Source organism: Balaenoptera ricei, chromosome 2 (assembly GCF_028023285.1).
Source record: "Balaenoptera ricei isolate mBalRic1 chromosome 2, mBalRic1.hap2, whole genome shotgun sequence".
In the NCBI taxonomy this organism is placed as follows: Eukaryota; Metazoa; Chordata; class Mammalia; order Artiodactyla; family Balaenopteridae; genus Balaenoptera; species Balaenoptera ricei.
The window spans coordinates 96,215,900-96,233,259 of NC_082640.1; the positions used below are offsets into that span (position 1 = coordinate 96,215,900).

General features: G+C 40.8%; 1 protein-coding gene across 2 annotated transcripts in view; it reads left to right on the forward strand.

The window, feature by feature from the left end:
- Window positions 1–17,360, forward strand: part of SHC4 (SHC adaptor protein 4) — a 130,362-nt gene that overhangs the window by 51,042 nt on the left and 61,960 nt on the right. For both annotated transcript variants that reach the window (XM_059913335.1, XM_059913336.1), the window contains exon 3: window positions 16,299–16,362. In XM_059913335.1, coding sequence (XP_059769318.1) covers window positions 16,299–16,362 — 64 coding nt within the window. The remainder of the gene's footprint in view (window positions 1–16,298; window positions 16,363–17,360) is intronic.

A 17,360-nucleotide genomic window follows, 5' to 3' on the forward strand; every position in this document is an offset into this window, starting at 1 on the left:
ATGCTAAGTGAAATAAGCCAGACAGAGAAAGATAAATACTACATGATATCACTTATACGTGGAATCTTTTTTGAAAAAGTCCAGCTCATAGCAACAGAAAGTAGAATGGTGGTTGCCAAGGGCTGGAGGGCAGGTGGGGAAATAGAGAGATATTGGTTAAAGGGAACAAACTTTCAGTTATAAGATGATTAAGGTCTGATGATCTAATGCATAACATAGTGACTATAGTTGATAATACTGTATTGAAATTTGCTAAGAGAGTAGATTTTAAGTATTCTCACCAAAAAAAAAAAAAAAAAAGGCAAATGTGTGAGCTGATATATGTGCTAGTTAACTTGATTCGGGGAATTCTTTCACAATGGACACATCTATCAAACTATCATGTTGTACACTTTAAATATATTATGACTTTATTTGTCAGTTATACCTCAGTAAAGCTGAAAAAAAAGGAAATTCTGACACATGCTACAACATGGATTAACCTTGTCTTAGTGCATTTGGGCTGCTATAATGAAATACCATAGATTGGGTAGCTTATAAACAACAGATATTTATTTCTTACTGTTCTGGAGTTGGGATATCTGAGATCAAGGTGCCATCATGGTCGGGTGAGGGCCGTTTTCTGGATCACAGACTTATTGTATCCTCACATTGCAGAAGGGGCTAGGGAGCTCTGTGGTACCTCTTTTATAAGGCCCTTCATGAGGGCCCCACCCTCATGACCTAATTACCTCCCCAAAGACCCACTTACTAGTACCATCACCTTTGGGGGGTTAGGATTTCAACACACAAATTTTGGGGAGACACAAACATTCAGCACACTGCAGGCCTTGAGGACATTGTGCTAAGTAAATAAGTCAGTCACAAAAAGACCAATACTGTATGATTTCATTTATATGAAGTGCCTAGAGTAGTCAGATCCAGAGATAGAAAGCAGAATGGTGGTTGCCAGGGGTTATAAGGGGAGGGAGTTAGTGCTTAATGGGTACAGAGTTTCAGTTTGGGAAGGTGAGAAAGTTCTGGAGATGGATGGTGGTGCTGATTGCACAACAATGTGAATGTATCAATACTTAATGCCACTGAACACTACACTTAAAAATGGTTAAAATGGTAAATTTTACGTATGTATGTTTTACCACAATTTTTAAAAACTGTCAGTTACTAGATGAGTTATATTTTTGAAGTATTCAATGTTGTCTGTTTATTTTGCTGAAAAGGTGCAAAGCCAGTAAGAGAAGGACAACTGAAGCATCAGGGCCTATTGTCTAGCAGGTTCCACAGCTGAGAGTATTAGGGAAGGAGTGCATAGTGGCCTCTTCTAATTTCTTGACAGGGAAGCCCAACCAAAAACCACGCTGGCCGAGAGGGCTGCTGCAGGACAAGAGGCGAGAGTAGTTAACAACAGCTGACATTTGTTTCGCTTGCCCAGGGCTCTTACATTCATGTTCTTTTATGAACCACACAATCATCCTGAGAGGAAGGCACTGTAATTCCCCATTTTGAGCAGGGGGAAGCTGAGGCTCAGAGAAGGTAAGTGACCATCCCAAGATCACACAGCTCTTTTGCTGGGCTCAAACCCAGGTACTCTTAAACCAAATCCTGTCCCTATGGCACTTAATGTTTCCTAGTGACATTGCTTTGGTTTGAAGCTAAGTAACTGCTCTTATAGCTGTGAATAGACTAAGATGCTGGGAGACAATTCAGGCAGTAAAGGCAAGCCTGAGTCATCTTTATGCACATTTTTTTTTTTTTTTTTGGCTGCGCTTCTCGGCTTGCGGGATCTTAGTTCCCTGACCAGGGATTGAACCCAGGCCCCCTGCAGTGGAAGCACAGAGTCCTAACCACTGGACCGCCAGAGAATTCCCCTGAGTTGTCTTTAAAAATCACTTCTAGCTGAGAGAACAACACAGCTATGATCATTACCATCACTGATGTCAGGTCTCTGTGGAACATCTAATTCTTAACACTTTTTCACTATTTCTTTCTGATTATAAAAATTAAATGTGGCTTATTGTGGGAATTGGGAAGTAGGGTAAAAGAAAAGAAGAAACAGACAGAACACTGGAGGTAATCAAGAGTAACAGTTTGGTATAAGGTTTTTCCAGTCATACGTTTGGAAACTAAAGTGAGATTATATGGTGCTTATTAATTTGTGATGTGTTTTTATCATTTATTATGCACATTTTCTAGGTCATTAAGTATGACCAGTACTTGCTTTGACCTGAGCTTTAAGGTGGCAGAAATAATTTTAAGTGCATCTACTTGCCATAGGTATATTTATTAAGAGTCTTTTTGGCTTTAAGTAGCAGAAGATGACTCTGCCTAGCTTAAGCCAAAAGGGGGATTCTTGAAAGGATATTGGGGCAGCTCATGGAAGCTGAGGAACAGTGAACAATCAAACCAATAGAAGGATAGGGTCAGGGCTGCCGAGGCCTCAGCAGCAGGAGTGCAGAGACTCCCCGTCTCTGGTTTTCTCAGTTCCAAATATCAAATTCCTAGGTAGGATGGTGATTGGGGCCTAATCCTGAGCCACTCATCTTTGGCCAGGACAGAGTTGCATTGTGGCAATATGGTAGTTCTGTAACACTCATATATTGAGAAGGGCATTTGCTGGGAGGAGGAAAAAACAACTTGTAAAAACAGCACTAGTAAATGCAGTAAAAAATGGATTCCTACCTCAAAGGGAAAAGAACACAATAGATCGATTTCTTCGAACACCTTTAAAAAAAAATGATTGGGAATATATAAATCATCCCCCAAATGCTTCACTAAAATCTAAGGGTTGCAAAATTGTTAGTCAAATGTTTGATGTTATTATAGTTAGTGCATTAATTTTTGAACATAATTCAATTGAGCTGTATGTTTAAGTGGTGTTTGGATATTTCAAGAAACTTTGAAACTACACGTATAGGTATTGTATATGTTTATGCCTTTTTTATAGGATGTAGGGCATTGTTTTAGTGTTTTTGAGATATTTATAGAGGTTTATAAAATGGTCATTAGTTTTGTTCTACAACAGGCTGTTTACAGCGTCTATATTTTATTTGCCGAGAAATCCTTGGTCGGGAATGAAACTCCCAATTACAGTATTTTTTCCATGGCAAATGTGAGCCACTTTATGAAATGGTTTCTAAAAATATGTTGCAGCTGAAATCAGGGCCTGCTAATTTATCCATATGAAACTATAGAAACTTACAGATGTGCAGATATTATTGTATGAACACACACACACGTACACTCTCTCTCTCTCTAACAGGCGATATACACACATTCACTGACCTAAATGAGAAGAGTTAGCTATCTGTCCATGTCTAAGTATGGATTATAGTGGATGGCCTCAAGAGTTTGAGGAGAAACAAATTAATTCAGAGCTTAAAATGCATGAATGTTAAAGCGTATGCATTTGGGGGTGACCCCAGTATTTTTAGCTTCAATTACTAAATGAAATAGCTTTTTTCCAGTGATTTTTTTCCCCCAGGCCTTCTCTACCATGCACAGTCAGTTGAGAATACTTTCTGGTATCTCCCTTTTGTGGCCCTCTTCGGTTTCCTTTAGAAGTCAGTACTGAATGTTTGTAACACCCCAAGCATTTTCAACTAGACTCTGTGTAAATGTCTCCAGGACCAAGAAACGGGGTTTCTAATTTTGATTTTTATGGACATAGTGGTCAGCTCCTGCTGTGAATCATTTAACAGTGCAATAGAATAGGCCTTTTGAACCATTGCTCCTGGAAACACCAATGCTGTGATTGCATAGGCACTTCCTGAAAAAGTCCAGAGTGGGCCCCAGAGTGTGTCTGGCCTAGAAGGCCTTGGTTGCCTATGGTCCTTTTTCAGTGGGGCAGTCAATCGCAAGGACTTCATCATCCATCATCTTTGGGCCTTAAGGTTCTCCCTGGAAGCCTATTCCATGGGCCTGGTAGGTTGCAGAGCCACAGTGACTGGGGCATAGTTGGATCAATAAATATTTATTGGTTAACAGAGAGGTTTCAGGGCTTTTCAGGCCTAGATCGCAGATCTTTAGATGACTCTGGAGGTCTCGAAGGCTCCATGGTCACTGCTGGGAGTCAGAGAAAAGCAGAAAAGACCTAGACATTCTACAAACATGGAATCTGGCATCCTGAACTAGACCAAATTCCAGAATGAGGAGCTCTTAGACAATTGGGTCAGGTCCGTGGCTCCACGGTAGAGCGTCTGGCACATGGACCCCATTCGTATACATTGTTGAACAAAGGAATGAAAATAAATTCACTGAAGATACTCAGTTTGATTCAGAGAGCCTTGGGGTCCAAGGAGTTGATTCAGATGAAGAGAAGGATTTCTTGATCCCGGGGAACTGGCTGTACTTCAACCTCTTTCTAGTTCAGGGATTCAAACATGGTTTTCAACTTTTAGCAAGCAGTCTACAGAGCAGTTTATTATTAATTAATAGCTACAGTCAGCATCATAAAAGGTAACATTTATAAAAGATATTACTAGTAATCCTATTTTGCGCATGAGGATCCTGAGACTTGGAGAAATTATGGAACTCCCCTAGCAAGTTAATAAGTGGTGGAACCAGTAATCAGGTCTGCCTGACTCTTGTGTACTATGCCTCAGTCAAAATGAGAGAATTCTAAGGAACAAAACTCAGGGAAATGCTGAAAGCCAGAAGTGACAGAATAAGGAAACATCCAAACCTCAGGTTAGAATTTGTCCTAGGTTCAAGATACCACATCCCTTGTTTGTGAGTTCTCTCTGGAAGGGCCTTCATAAAGATGCTCAAAAGTATGTAGGTGAGGATACTTTTAGTATCCTTTTCTGATCTCTACTAAGGAAAAAAAATTGTGTCAGACAGTGGTTCTCAAACTTCAGCACATGAGAGAATCAATCACCTGCAGGGCTTGTTAAAACACAGAGTGTTGGGCCCCACTCCCAGAGTTTTGAATTCAAGAATTTGCGTGTCTGACAAGGTTCCTGGTGTCGCTTATGCCGCTGTTCTGGGGACCACACTTTGAGAACCACAGGTGTAAGGGAACCCTATCAGTGGTTTCAAAATGAGTTCTCTAGTTGGACCACGGATCATATGGAAATCCCTTGTTTTTGAAAAGGTGGATCCCCAGAAAATCCCAAAAAGCATCTGGAGGTTATTTTTGCCTTTAAGAAAGGAAAAGGGCAAAGCCTAGGGAATACCAGAGCAGTGAGTTTTAATTCTGATATATGTATGTATGTATATATATACACATATCTCCAGAAAAATCAATGTTACAGTTCCTTTTAGGAAGAGTGAACTAAATGGGAAGCACTCAAAATTGATTAAAAACTAATCTCAGCCTGAAAGACTTTTCTTTGATAAAAAGAGAGCTTTGTGGCCAAAGGAAATACAGGACAGTTGGCATGTCTCTCCACCTGCCAGGCAGATTTGTTCCATTTCCTGTCAGGATTCTCCTTAGGAAAACTGTGAAATGCCTACTGGAATAAATGCAGGCTCTGACCCCTTTTCTTAAACATGAGTTGGAGCCTGTGAGAGCTGCGCCTACTCTAGGAAAATGTGCATTTTCACGTATGTTTGATTAATAAGAGGGTGAATCTTTTTGATCTGGATCATCTGAGCCACTTACGAGGATTTTCTCTGATTTTTTTTCACCGTCAGCTGTGACAACGCAGATTCTTAAAAAGGAGAGACATCCTCTAGTTAAGTGTTTATGCCAAAGTAAAGTAGCATAATTCTGGCGGCAGCTCATTAGCAGGACTTAGGCTGGATCTAGAAACAGACTCTGAGATGGAGAGTCAAATGCAAAAGGTTTGCTGGGAAGTGTCTCAAGACCAACACTTGAGGGAGTGAGGGATACAGGACTAGACCTGGTGGGGCGGGCGAGGAGGCTTGAATAGTGATGCTGTCTCAACAAAAGCTTCAGCAGATCTTGTGGGTAAAGAGACCGGGCCTTCAAACCCCGTATTGACTTGTCATTGGTGCCTGCTGCCTCCGGGGAGGGACATAATCTGTGGGCTAGGTAACTGCCTTAAGGAGAGGACAAGTTCTGGGAAGGAACTCAGCTGTGAGCCATTAGCAGTGAACACTCCAGCAACAGGGGCAATGAGTACCTTTGTTCTGAAGGGGGATCTGGGTTATACAGGGGGACAAGGATCATACTTTGTTTCAGTGCCATAGAGCTGTCTAAACATTTACATATTGAGCATTCAGTATATCCAAGGCAGGTGCCATGGGGTATCTAAAGAAAATCAGATAAGCATTTTGCCTTTATAGAAATGTGAACTATCCATTATTACTACTTGCATAATAGACATAATTGGACCTCTTCTACAACATATTATTTATAACATTCCAGTTATAACCATAGAGTACGCTGCTGGGTACTAGGTATTGTAAAAAGCAGGTTAGACCCAGTTCTCAAAGCAGACAGACATTTTAAGGATAAAGCAATAATAATGGCTAACATTTACTGAAGCATTGTTCAAAGCACTATTATTATTCCCACTTTATAAATTGAAGAAACTGAGGCATAGAAAGCTTTAAAAACTTGCTCAACGTGACAGAGCTTATAGGAGACTGCTAGATTTTGAATGCTGGCTGTCTGATTGCAGAGCCCACTCAATGAGCCTTTCTTCATTCTATTATCATAGAAGAGTTATAAATTAAAGTGCTCCACTTTTTTCCCTTTTAACAATTATTTATAGTAATTTTACACTTTTGTTTATTTCTGTATTCTGGCAAGCACTTTGTACTGTACCATGCACATGATATCATGTCACTGAATGAAGCTTAGTTGATATAAAAAAAAAAGAAGAAGGTCAGTTCCCCTCTCCCTTCACTGAATGCTGGTAGGAGAAACAAAGAATGGAAGATGATAATTAACAGTATGTAGAAGAAGTTCCATAATCCTTATATTTATACAGTAGAAGACTCATCTCTTATAAAACCCAGCTTCCTGTACCAAGATACTTAGCAAGACCAAGTCCAAAATATGTATAAATAATCTTTGTCTGTGAAGATTAAAAGGTTATGTTCTAATGGTTTTTCTGCCATGTACAAGCTAATAGCTGACTGTGACCCCAAGGCCTCTTACATTCCTTTCTGGTTTGCTCCAGAAGAAGGGTCAGCAAAACACCTGCTACCTGATTTTGATTTTGCCACCTTTTGAGCCAAGAATGGTTTTTGACTTTTTTTTTTTTCTCTCTAAAGTATTTGTTTATTTATTTATTTATTTATGGCTGTGTTGGGTCTTCGTTTCTGTGCGAGGGCTTTCTCTAGTTGCGGCAAGTGGGGGCCACTCTTCATCGTGGTGCATGGGCCTCTCACTATCGCGGCCTCTCGTTGCGGAGCACAGGCTCCAGACGCGCAGGCTCAGCAGTTGTGGCTCACGGGCCCAGTTGCTACGCGGCATGTGGGATCTTCCCAGACCAGGGCTCGAAGCCGTGTCCCCTGCATCGGCAGGCAGATTCTCAACCACTGCGCCACCAGGGAAGCCCGGTTTTTGACATTTTTAAACGGTTGGGGGGAAAATATCAAAGAAGAATATTTTGTGACATGTGGAAATTACATGGACTTCACATTTGTGTCCATAAGTGTTTCTGGCACACAGGCATGCCCATTCGTTTATGTATCGTCTGGGGCTGCTGCTCAAGCTACAACTGCAGAGTTGAGTTGTTGCGACAGTCTGTATGGCTCTAAAAGCCTAGCGTTTTCGCTCTCTGGTCCTGTATAAAAAGGCCTGCTGACTACTGCTATGCAGAGATTCTCAACCTGACTTAGCTCTGTTGGAAGCACTTGAGGGACCTTTCAAAACTCCCAGTAGCCCCACCCTCACCCATTAGATCAGAATGTCTGGAGATGAGACCCAGTCATCAGGGTTTGTTAAAGCTCCCCTGTGTTTCCCCAGTGTGCAGCCAAGGTTGAGAACCACTGCCTAGAGCATGAATACATTTCGAGGGGCAGACAGACTAGGCTTCTCAACATCCAGGCCACCAGATGGGAGAGAATGCAGGTCACTTATCACCACCCATGTGTGCAGGGGGTCATGTGAGCAAAGATGTTCAGGACCTCCAGACGCCCTCTGGTGAAAGCCCTTCCCGTGAGGAGGAGAGAGCCAGGATAAAGGGGACAGAGCGGACAGGAGAGGATTATACCAAATATCTTTCCCAGCCTATTGACTAAGTTGAATACAAATTTCTCGCCAAATGGAACATCATCAAATGTGCAGGTAGTGTAGCCTTCCCTACCGTAGCTGCTAGGAGCAGGTGACCTAATTCCTTAGCATCCACTGATACGACCATCTGGTTGAAGCTGTAGAGCACAGAACCAGCCACACTGTGCAGTGAGTTCAAGTAGAAGTTCTAATCCGCTGTGTGGTCCTTGAACTGATCTGCTTCAGAATCACCTGGGAGGCTGTTAAACTGCAGACCTATAGAATCAAAATCTCAAGAACAGTCCCAGGAATCTGCATTTTTAACCAGCATCCCAGTTAATTCTTAAGAACTTTGAAGTTTGATCGCCACGTACCTAAATGGTTATCTCAGTGAATTCTTAGCAGATGTGCGTGCCAAAGTTGTCCGACCAGTGGATTCAACTGGCTGAGACAGTTACTAATTCCTTCCAGAGGCACACATGCACATTTTTAAAAAATGGACTTACCAGATAAAATCTATAGTATATACACCAAATGGCCCATAAAACAAGGAGTTTTTTTTTTTTTTTTGCAACAGTGGTGGAAGTCATACACTCATTCTACCCATTACTGTCTTGCTCAACATTATAGATACCTCTGGCAAACGGTTTTAAGTATCTTAAATGGCACCAGATCTTCCTTTTTTGAAGATAGGCCTAATTTTTGGTGGTAGATAAACATCATTTGGAGTGAAATGTGATGAATAAAGTGGGTGATTATGTTGGATCTGTTCTGGTTTTTTAAAAAATGAATTTTGATTCTTAAGTGACCACACTGTATGATCAGTACACTCTTTAACCCCCAAAGACATGCCTTCATAATATTTTAGTATATTTTGTCTAAAACAGAGTTGTTTTAATTTATTCCAAAGTAAAGGAGAACAGTCTTTTGGATTTACCAATTCCAGTGTGTTTTGTGTGAAATCAACCCCATTTCTCTGTTGTCATTTCATATTTGAAGGTGTATAAGCCATCAGTATGGGGGTGTGTTTGCATTTTGAAATATGTGATTCTATTACAGGAAATCATTGTGGGGATAGGAGAAAATCAGCACTTCATTTCCGTTTACTGGGGAGATACTTGCAGGGGAGGTGCCATCCTGGGGACGGGATGGTCTTTCACTTCATTAAAGTGCAGTTGATGGGTCAACCATTGCACCAGAGCCAAAAGACAGAATCACAGAGTAGACAGAACAACCTGTGTTCTATGGTGGCTTGTGCTGGGTAGAATTGCAAATGTACTTTATAATCAGATTTTAAATAGAATCCAGGTTGAACGGAGTGGTGAGATAAGTCCATGTGAGAGTAAATGCTGTGGGCAGTCCTGAAAGGTTTGATTTGACCATCTGGGACCTGAGGTGCCTATTTCTAAAATGAAAGGATATATTTTACGGGCTGTGTCGACCCTCCCAGAGTGCATGGGTGATGCCCCTTGATAATAGTACAAAGGGAGTTTGAAGTTTTCCATTTTCCACTGGTCTAGGGGCATTGACTGCACTCATTGTGTGCTTATCGCCATGGAGGCAGGCTCATGTTCTAAAGTGTCCTGTCTGGGGCTTGCACACATTCTTGGATGTCTTTAATTTCACCAAGCTGAACAAAATTGAACACATAGATCACTGAGGCTTGATGTTCTGAAGGCAAAGATTTCAAAAAAGCAGGTACTAGTTTCCCTAGAACAATTGGAACACCGTAATACCACACTGATGTGGAGTCTGAATTACTTACGAGTCCTCTCATTCATCAATAGGAAAGCAGTTTGAGACATTCAGGTGACAACTTGTCCCTGCGACATTGTTAACTGATTTCTTTAAGGTTTCATGTTGGAGACGAAAAGTAAGGCAAAATCCCTGTGCCTTTGTTCTGCCTACATATTTTTTGAGTTTTATTTTGGAAAGGCTCTTGCTGGGATTAAAATGTATTCTCATTTCTGTTTGCTTGGACAAAACAGAACCACTCCTTGTGTGTGTGTGTGTGTGTGTGTGTGTGTGTGTGTGTGTTTGTGTGTGTTGGGAGATGGGGATAGTTGCTTTTAACTGCTCTGCTGGGCCATTTGCCCGGTTTCATGTGACACAGTTTCTGGCTTTCCTATTTACTGAAGAACTGTATTTTGACATTCATTGGAAACATTCTGTCCCACAGGCCCCCATCCTCCCTTAAATGCTCCCCTTTGTCTTGGATTAGGATATTGCCTTCCAAATTTTAAAAAACAAAGATTGGGCAACATTGCTTCCAGAGGAGCTTAACTGTTTAAGAGTTAAAGACACAGAAAAATTATAACTTCTTAAGTACTGTAGTGGCCAGGGGTTGATGAAGAAAGGTGCCTTTGTTTGGGTGATTAGTTTGGACTCTGTTAAAACAGACAAAAATATCTTTTTTTGGTCTTATGGCGTAGGCAGTGTTTTATATGCTTAAAAGCAAATCTTCAACTGCATTCTCATTCTCTTACATCAGCCCGCTTCTCCCCTTCCCTCCCATGTGGCAAAACAATAAACAAAGTGACCACTGTTGGTGCCGTGGGTCTCTCTCTCTCTCTCTCTCTTTCTGGTACAGGCTCCCAGGATGCAAATCTTTAGCCGTTTAAACTCTGAAAAGTCTTGCTTCTCTAAGAGAGGACGATTGCTGAACGTTTGCTCGCTGGAGAATATCCCATGGTCGTCAGCTTCCAAGACGCTCTGCAAAAATGCAGGCTGCTTGGGCAGCTGGGATGGTGGGGGGCACTCCCGTCCTGTGAGGAATCCCTGCTTCAGGATCTCTGTTTTCTTTCTTCTCAGTATTTGTAAAGTCAGTGCTTTAGGTCGGAGAGTGTGTCTGGAACTCCGGGAAAGCATTGAAAGTACTATTTGTTCTTGAAAATGTTACAGTTAATCTCTTGGTCAGAGTCTGAGGGGAAGAAAAGATCTTTGTGAAGAAAGGCAACAAAACGCAAGCACGTATGTGTCTTCCCTGACTAGGGTTTCAGATTTGCTAACACAGATAACAGCAAAGAAAGGAGAGTTTTGAGAGGTTATTTTAAAGCAGTGGTTCTTAACCTGGGATGTGTGGATTCCCAAGAGGCCCACAGATGGTTTTCCAGGGATGGTGCTGAGGGGCCGGGGGGTGGGGGTAGGGGTGGGACGGGCCCTCTAAAATTGAATAGAAACATTTGTACAAATAGTACTTTTATTGGAGAGAGACCTATGATTCTCCTTAGAGTCTCAAGTAAAAAAAAGTAGTAACTACTTTATTTTTGGTAGCTCTTTTTCTCTGTTATGGCAAAAGACACATAAAATAAAATTTACCATCTTAATTACCACTTTAAAGTATTGGGTTGGCCAAAAAGTTCGTTTGGGTTTTTCTGTAACATCTTACAAAAACCTGAACGAACTTTTTGGCCAGCCCACTATATAGTTCAGGGGCATTAAATACGTTCACATTGCTGTGCAAATATCACCACTGTCCATCCCCATAATTCTTTTCATGTTGTGAAACTGAAACTCTGTACCTATTAAACAGTAACTCCCCATTCTCCCCCAGACCCTGGCAACCATCATTCTACTTTCTATGATCTTTGACCTACTCTAAGTACCTTATGTAAGTGGAATCATGCAGTATCTGTCTTTTTGTGACTGGTTTATTTCACTTTGCATAATGTCCTCAAGATTCATTATGTTGTAGCACATTGCAGCATTTCCTTCCTTTTTAAGGCTGAATAATATTCCCTTGTATGTATATACCACATTTTGCTTATCCATTCACCCATTGAGGACACTTGGGTTCCTTCCATGCTTTGGCCATTGTGAATATTTTATTTATTTATTTTATTTATCTTATTTTTTTTTTGGCTGCGTCGGATCTTAGTTGCAGCACACAGGATCTTTTGTTGAGGCATGCGGGACCTTTTCATTATGGCACGTGATCTCTTTGTTGTGGCACTCGGGTTTCTCTCTAGTTGCGGTTCTTGGGCTTCTCTCTAGTTGTGGTGTGCGGGTTTTCTCTGCCTAGCTGTGGTATGTGGGCTCCAGGGTGCGTGAGCTCAGTAGTTGTGGCGCGCGGGGTCCAGAGCGCATGGGCTCTGTAGTTTGCTGCACGTGGGCTCTCTCATTGAGGCATGTGAGCTCAATAGTTAAGGTGCTCGGACTTAGCTGCCCTGCGGCATGTGGGATCTTGACCAGGGATCGAAGCTGTGTCTCCTGCATTGGTAGGCGGATTCTTTACCACTGGACCACCAGGGAAGTCCCTAGCTATTGTGAATAATGCTGCTGTGAACGTGGGTGTACAGTATAACTACTTTTTAAAAGCAAGTTCATAAGCACAAGTTTCCCCTTTTTTCTTTTGAGTTGTATATTAAGAGACTTTCAGAATCTGTGAAGCTTCTGGTGCCTCAACTTACTTTTAAGTTCTGAGTGAGTGTGCCTTGCACACGTGTATGTTCTTCCCCTGAGGGCACGTGGCCGGGCTCTGGAAGCTCTTCTTGTCCCTAAGGAGATAACAGCTGATGTATAGAAAGCAAAGGGCTGGGGCGTCCTCATGGGCCTTCTCCAGAGCTGACCCCTACCACTTTGCCTTATTCCCTTGGCAGGTTACTCCAGCCACAATGCAGAAGGATTGGCCAAAAAGGAGCCCCTTTCTGTGTTGGGGAGTGAGCAGCGGAAGGACCAATAGGTTTCTCCTCCTAGTCCCCAAAGTCTGGGACTCCCTCCTTTTCATGTACTTGGCAATATGGTCCCTCCCTGGGTGAGTGTGGATTTGGAAGTCAGACTTGGATTTGCATTCCGTCTCTCCCACTACCCGCTGCATTATTTGGAGGCAGTTATTAAAATTGTTTGAACTTTAGTTTCTTCATTTGTAAAATGGGGATAAACTACCTACCTTGAAATGACATTATTAAGACTAAATGAGAAGACATACATAAGGTGATTAGTGCTGAGCCTGACCATATAAATAGGAGCAGCTTCTTCATTAAAACCCAGGCTCTCTGCTACAAATCTAAAGGTAGGGATTTCTCATGTGAAAGCATTGCTAAATCTTGTCAAGGGTTTTTTTGTTTGTGAAACTTTGGGGAGTGGAAACCGGCAAGTCTACCAAATAAACTGAAAAGATAAATCTGGACTTAGTGGCTATAAAGATGGAGGCGTTAAAGGCTAAGCTGGGATGGGAGCAGAGAGAGGAATAAAGATCTGTTATTATCTATAACGTGAGCATTGTCCCATCTCTGCAATTGTTGGCAAAAGAGAGGCAGGCTGTGTCACTCCATCGGGACATCCTTGACGTGCCCTCACATCTCCGCAGTACATGAGCAAAACTCCTCCTGAGGAACTAACTTTGCATTCTTTTGAATATTTTAAAAGATTTTTTATGCAATCAACTGCACAATGAAGGAAAACATAACACCGTTTACATCTAAACATCAATAGAATCAAAAACAGGAAACAGCAAATCACACACAGAAGACACCTAAACCAAGTCACTGTTTATATGCTCTATGTCACTATTTATACAGAATTAATTTTATATAGCTGCTACCAGTGTGTATATGCCATTCCAAGTTCTACTTTTCCCCACTAATTTGTATAGATTCCCCCCATATTTCTATAGTTCTCATACTTAACATTTCCAGTGGCAATATTTATCTTGATTTGTTTTATATCTATATCACAAGCTTTGGGGTTGGTTTTTTACTCTAAAATAAATGTTTCTTTTACATAACTACTCAATGCTATTTCAATACAAACTCCTCCTCCCTTGTCAAAAGCTCTGATAAATATTATGATATTTGTCATCTTTTATGAACTTTTTCTCTAGAAGGATTGTATTAATACTAATCAAGGCCACCAGCAATGGATAAATATACCTGAAGTGGAATTATTCCCATTTCCCCCAATACTGGCTTTGTAATTTTCTTTTTTGTGAATGTAATAAGAGTGGAGCAAGCATCTTACAGTTGCTTTAATTTTTAATTCTAAAAGTATAACGAATGTCAACATTTTCTTGTTTCTTAAAACTGAACTATTTCTAACTCCGTTTGTATGAATTACCTGATCCAGGAATCGGCAAACGACAGCCCTTGGGCTAAATATGGCCAGTTGCCTGCTTTTAGAAATAAAGTTACTGGAACACAGCTGTGCTCATCTGTTTACATGTTGTCTACTGCTGCTGTTGAGCTACAGTGGCAGAGTTCAGTAGTTGCAACAGAGCAAAGTCTAAAATATTTACTATCTGGCTCTTTATAGAAAAAGTTTTCAGACTCGAATCCCATCTCTTAGCTCTTACTCACTCTTGTTCTACCACACTTTATGCTCCTGCAATATCAACGTCAAAGTACTGCAGTTCCCCACGTGTTGTGATAATTTATGTTTTAGTGTCTTTACGCATGCTCTTCCCTCTGTCTGGAATTTCCCAACTCCCCTCTGCCAGGAAGGGTCAGCCTTCCAAACCCTCCTGAAGGGGTGCTCATCCTATAAAGCATTCCCTTTAATTCAAATTCATAACTTTACTTTTTTGTTAGAAGATATTGACAGTTGGAATGAGAATCAAGAAAACAATGCCCGGAAAAGCAGTTCATAAAACTATAGGTGCTATATAAAAGTAACAACTTCTAATAATAACTATTATTATACTTGGCAGCATCCGTGCCCGCCTTTGTTTCTACTTTTATTTCAAACCATTTACAGGGAGCTTTTTAGACCAGAGCACCCCTGTTGGCTCTCATGGAGTAAAGGATCTAAGAACACCTTTCCCATAATCTCTCTTTGTTAAATACCAACAATGTATTTGGGCGCCTGGACTAGTTATTTTGGCAACACCAGAGGCCAACTCGGATCAATTAGATGTGTCATCAATTATTGACTAATCATTAAGATGACTCAAAACATCAATCAACCAACCAAGCCAAAAAGACCAACTCTCTGAGTTGTCCTGTTTGACTCCACAGAACAAGTTTGGAATCCTAGAGAAGCAATAAACATAAAATTCTGAGAAGATATGCCAAGGCAAAAAAGCCTTTCTGTCCATTGGTTGCGGGTAGTTATGTTGAGAACATAGCTCTGCACTACTATATATATAGATCTGCCTATCTATATTTATTTATATATCTTTATATCTATCTATACCATATATATATTTTTAATGAGTCTGCATTCCTCTCTCTGCATCTCCCTTCCTTTGGGAATCAAAAACATCTCATAGAAAATATTTTCATGAAATCTAATATATATAAAAACTGTATATTGGCTGTGTGTGTGTGTGTGTGTGTGTGTGTGTGTGTGTGTGTGAATACAGTGTACTAATTTAAACGATGATGTCCAGTGGATCCGGGAAGGAGTTTAGAGATTTCCATTTGCTTTGTGAAAAGTTTGATATGTGTGTTGAAAGCCATGAAGCGAAGGTTCAGATTACGCCACATGAAAGCTTGGGTGATTCTGAATGCTGAGTCCCAGAGACAAAAGCTCTTAGTTATAACTGCATTTCTGGAGAGGAGGGCGCCAGTTCGTTCGCCACTTCCATTAAGGAGCAACTGCTTCTTTTAGCGGTGCTATTCTCTCAGGAAGTGCAATATATAGTAAGGGCAGAAAAATAAACAAAGGAGGAAATTTGTTATTGATTTTCTTTTCTTCTGTGAAATTACATGAAAGCTCAATGGCTTGGAGCAGTAACTTAGTCAATAAGGCTCCATTTGAGACCACCTTGAAGTTCAATTCTCTCTCAGTCCTTTTAAACTTCCTCTAGTGTTGGATTCTTTTGTATTTAATTATCTTTGGTGCTGAGATACTATGAAGCTTTTTTATTCATCACACCACAGAGGATTTTGCTAAAGGTAAAACTGAAATATTCCCAGACAGTAAGGTTCCATCAGTCCTTTTTGGTTAGAAATCAATAGCACTGAAAACCAATCCTTAAAAGCCAAGGAAAAAAGACAAAGAAGGTGAATAATAGGACTCCTTACTGTAAAGCAATTTTTCCATATTAGGGTGTTGCTGGATTTTCTTGGGTTTGAGCTGCAGAGAGACTAAGCTCAGTGTTTTCTCCAGTGGGAGTGGGGAAGGTCATTTATGTCAGACTCACCATTTTGTGAGTGTACATTTTGGTCATAATACTTGCTAATGTTTATTGAACATTTACTGTGTGCTGAGTCTTTATATGGTTTCTGTTCTGTAGGGAAGCAATAAGTCGCCTGTGTGGAGCTGTCCCTGGGGCAAATGGAGCCATTAAAAAACGAAAGGTAAATATTGGTGTGGTTTTTTTGTTTTAGTTTCCCTAACTATGGGAAAGATAGAATCAAAATAGTTGTTAGTTCATTCCACCACATGACCCAAGGTCCAGAACGGCCTTGATTATTTGGCATGCTATCGGAGATGCACTCAAAGTTGTTCGTTCTTGTCCCTCAAATTTTTCTGACTTGCCAGACACTGTCTGAAATGGTGATGCCTGAGGGTCAGAGTGGAGAAAGCACCTGGCTCTTTTCAAGTCAGAAAATCTGGTTGCAGAGCTAGGTATTTACTTACCTTTGAGCAGGGTATCTCATCTCTCCAAAACTCCATTCTTGTTCCTGTAAAGTTAAGCTGTTGAACCAGATGACCAATTTTGGTACCTTCCAATTTCAATATTTTATAATGTATGTATTCCGCATTTTAACATTTTAGACTTTTAGGACTCCATGGCCTATTTTCAGTTGGAAACAAGAGTGCTGGTAGAGGAAAGGGTAATAAATGGGTAGAAGGAGCTTTTCATGTTGAAAGAAATCATGAGATTTGATGTTAGACTTGGATTTAAATCCTGTCTCTGCCACCTACTAACTGTGTGATCTTGATCAAGTCATTTCACCTTTTGAATCCTTGATTTCCTCATTTGTAAAGTAGGGAAAATAGCCCTTAGTTTATAGAATTATGTAAGAATTAAATGAAGTGATGTGTAAGTGTCTTGCTTACATTAGGCTTTCAACGCTAATGGTAGTTAGTAATATCCCTAGAATACTTAGTTGCTTTGAAAAGTCCAAAGGGGAGGTGCAATGGCTCTTAAGATAACTATATAAATTATAGAATTGTAGACTGTTTAAGAGGGGAGGAATTTTTAGAGATCTCCCAGTTGAACCCTCTCACTTTGCCAGCTGCTAAACTGTGGCTCAGAGAAGAGACTTGCCTTGAGTCACTAGGAAGATCAAGGTCAGCGCCAGCTGTAGAAGCCGGGTCTTCAGAGTCCCGGCTTACTGCTCTATTTCCA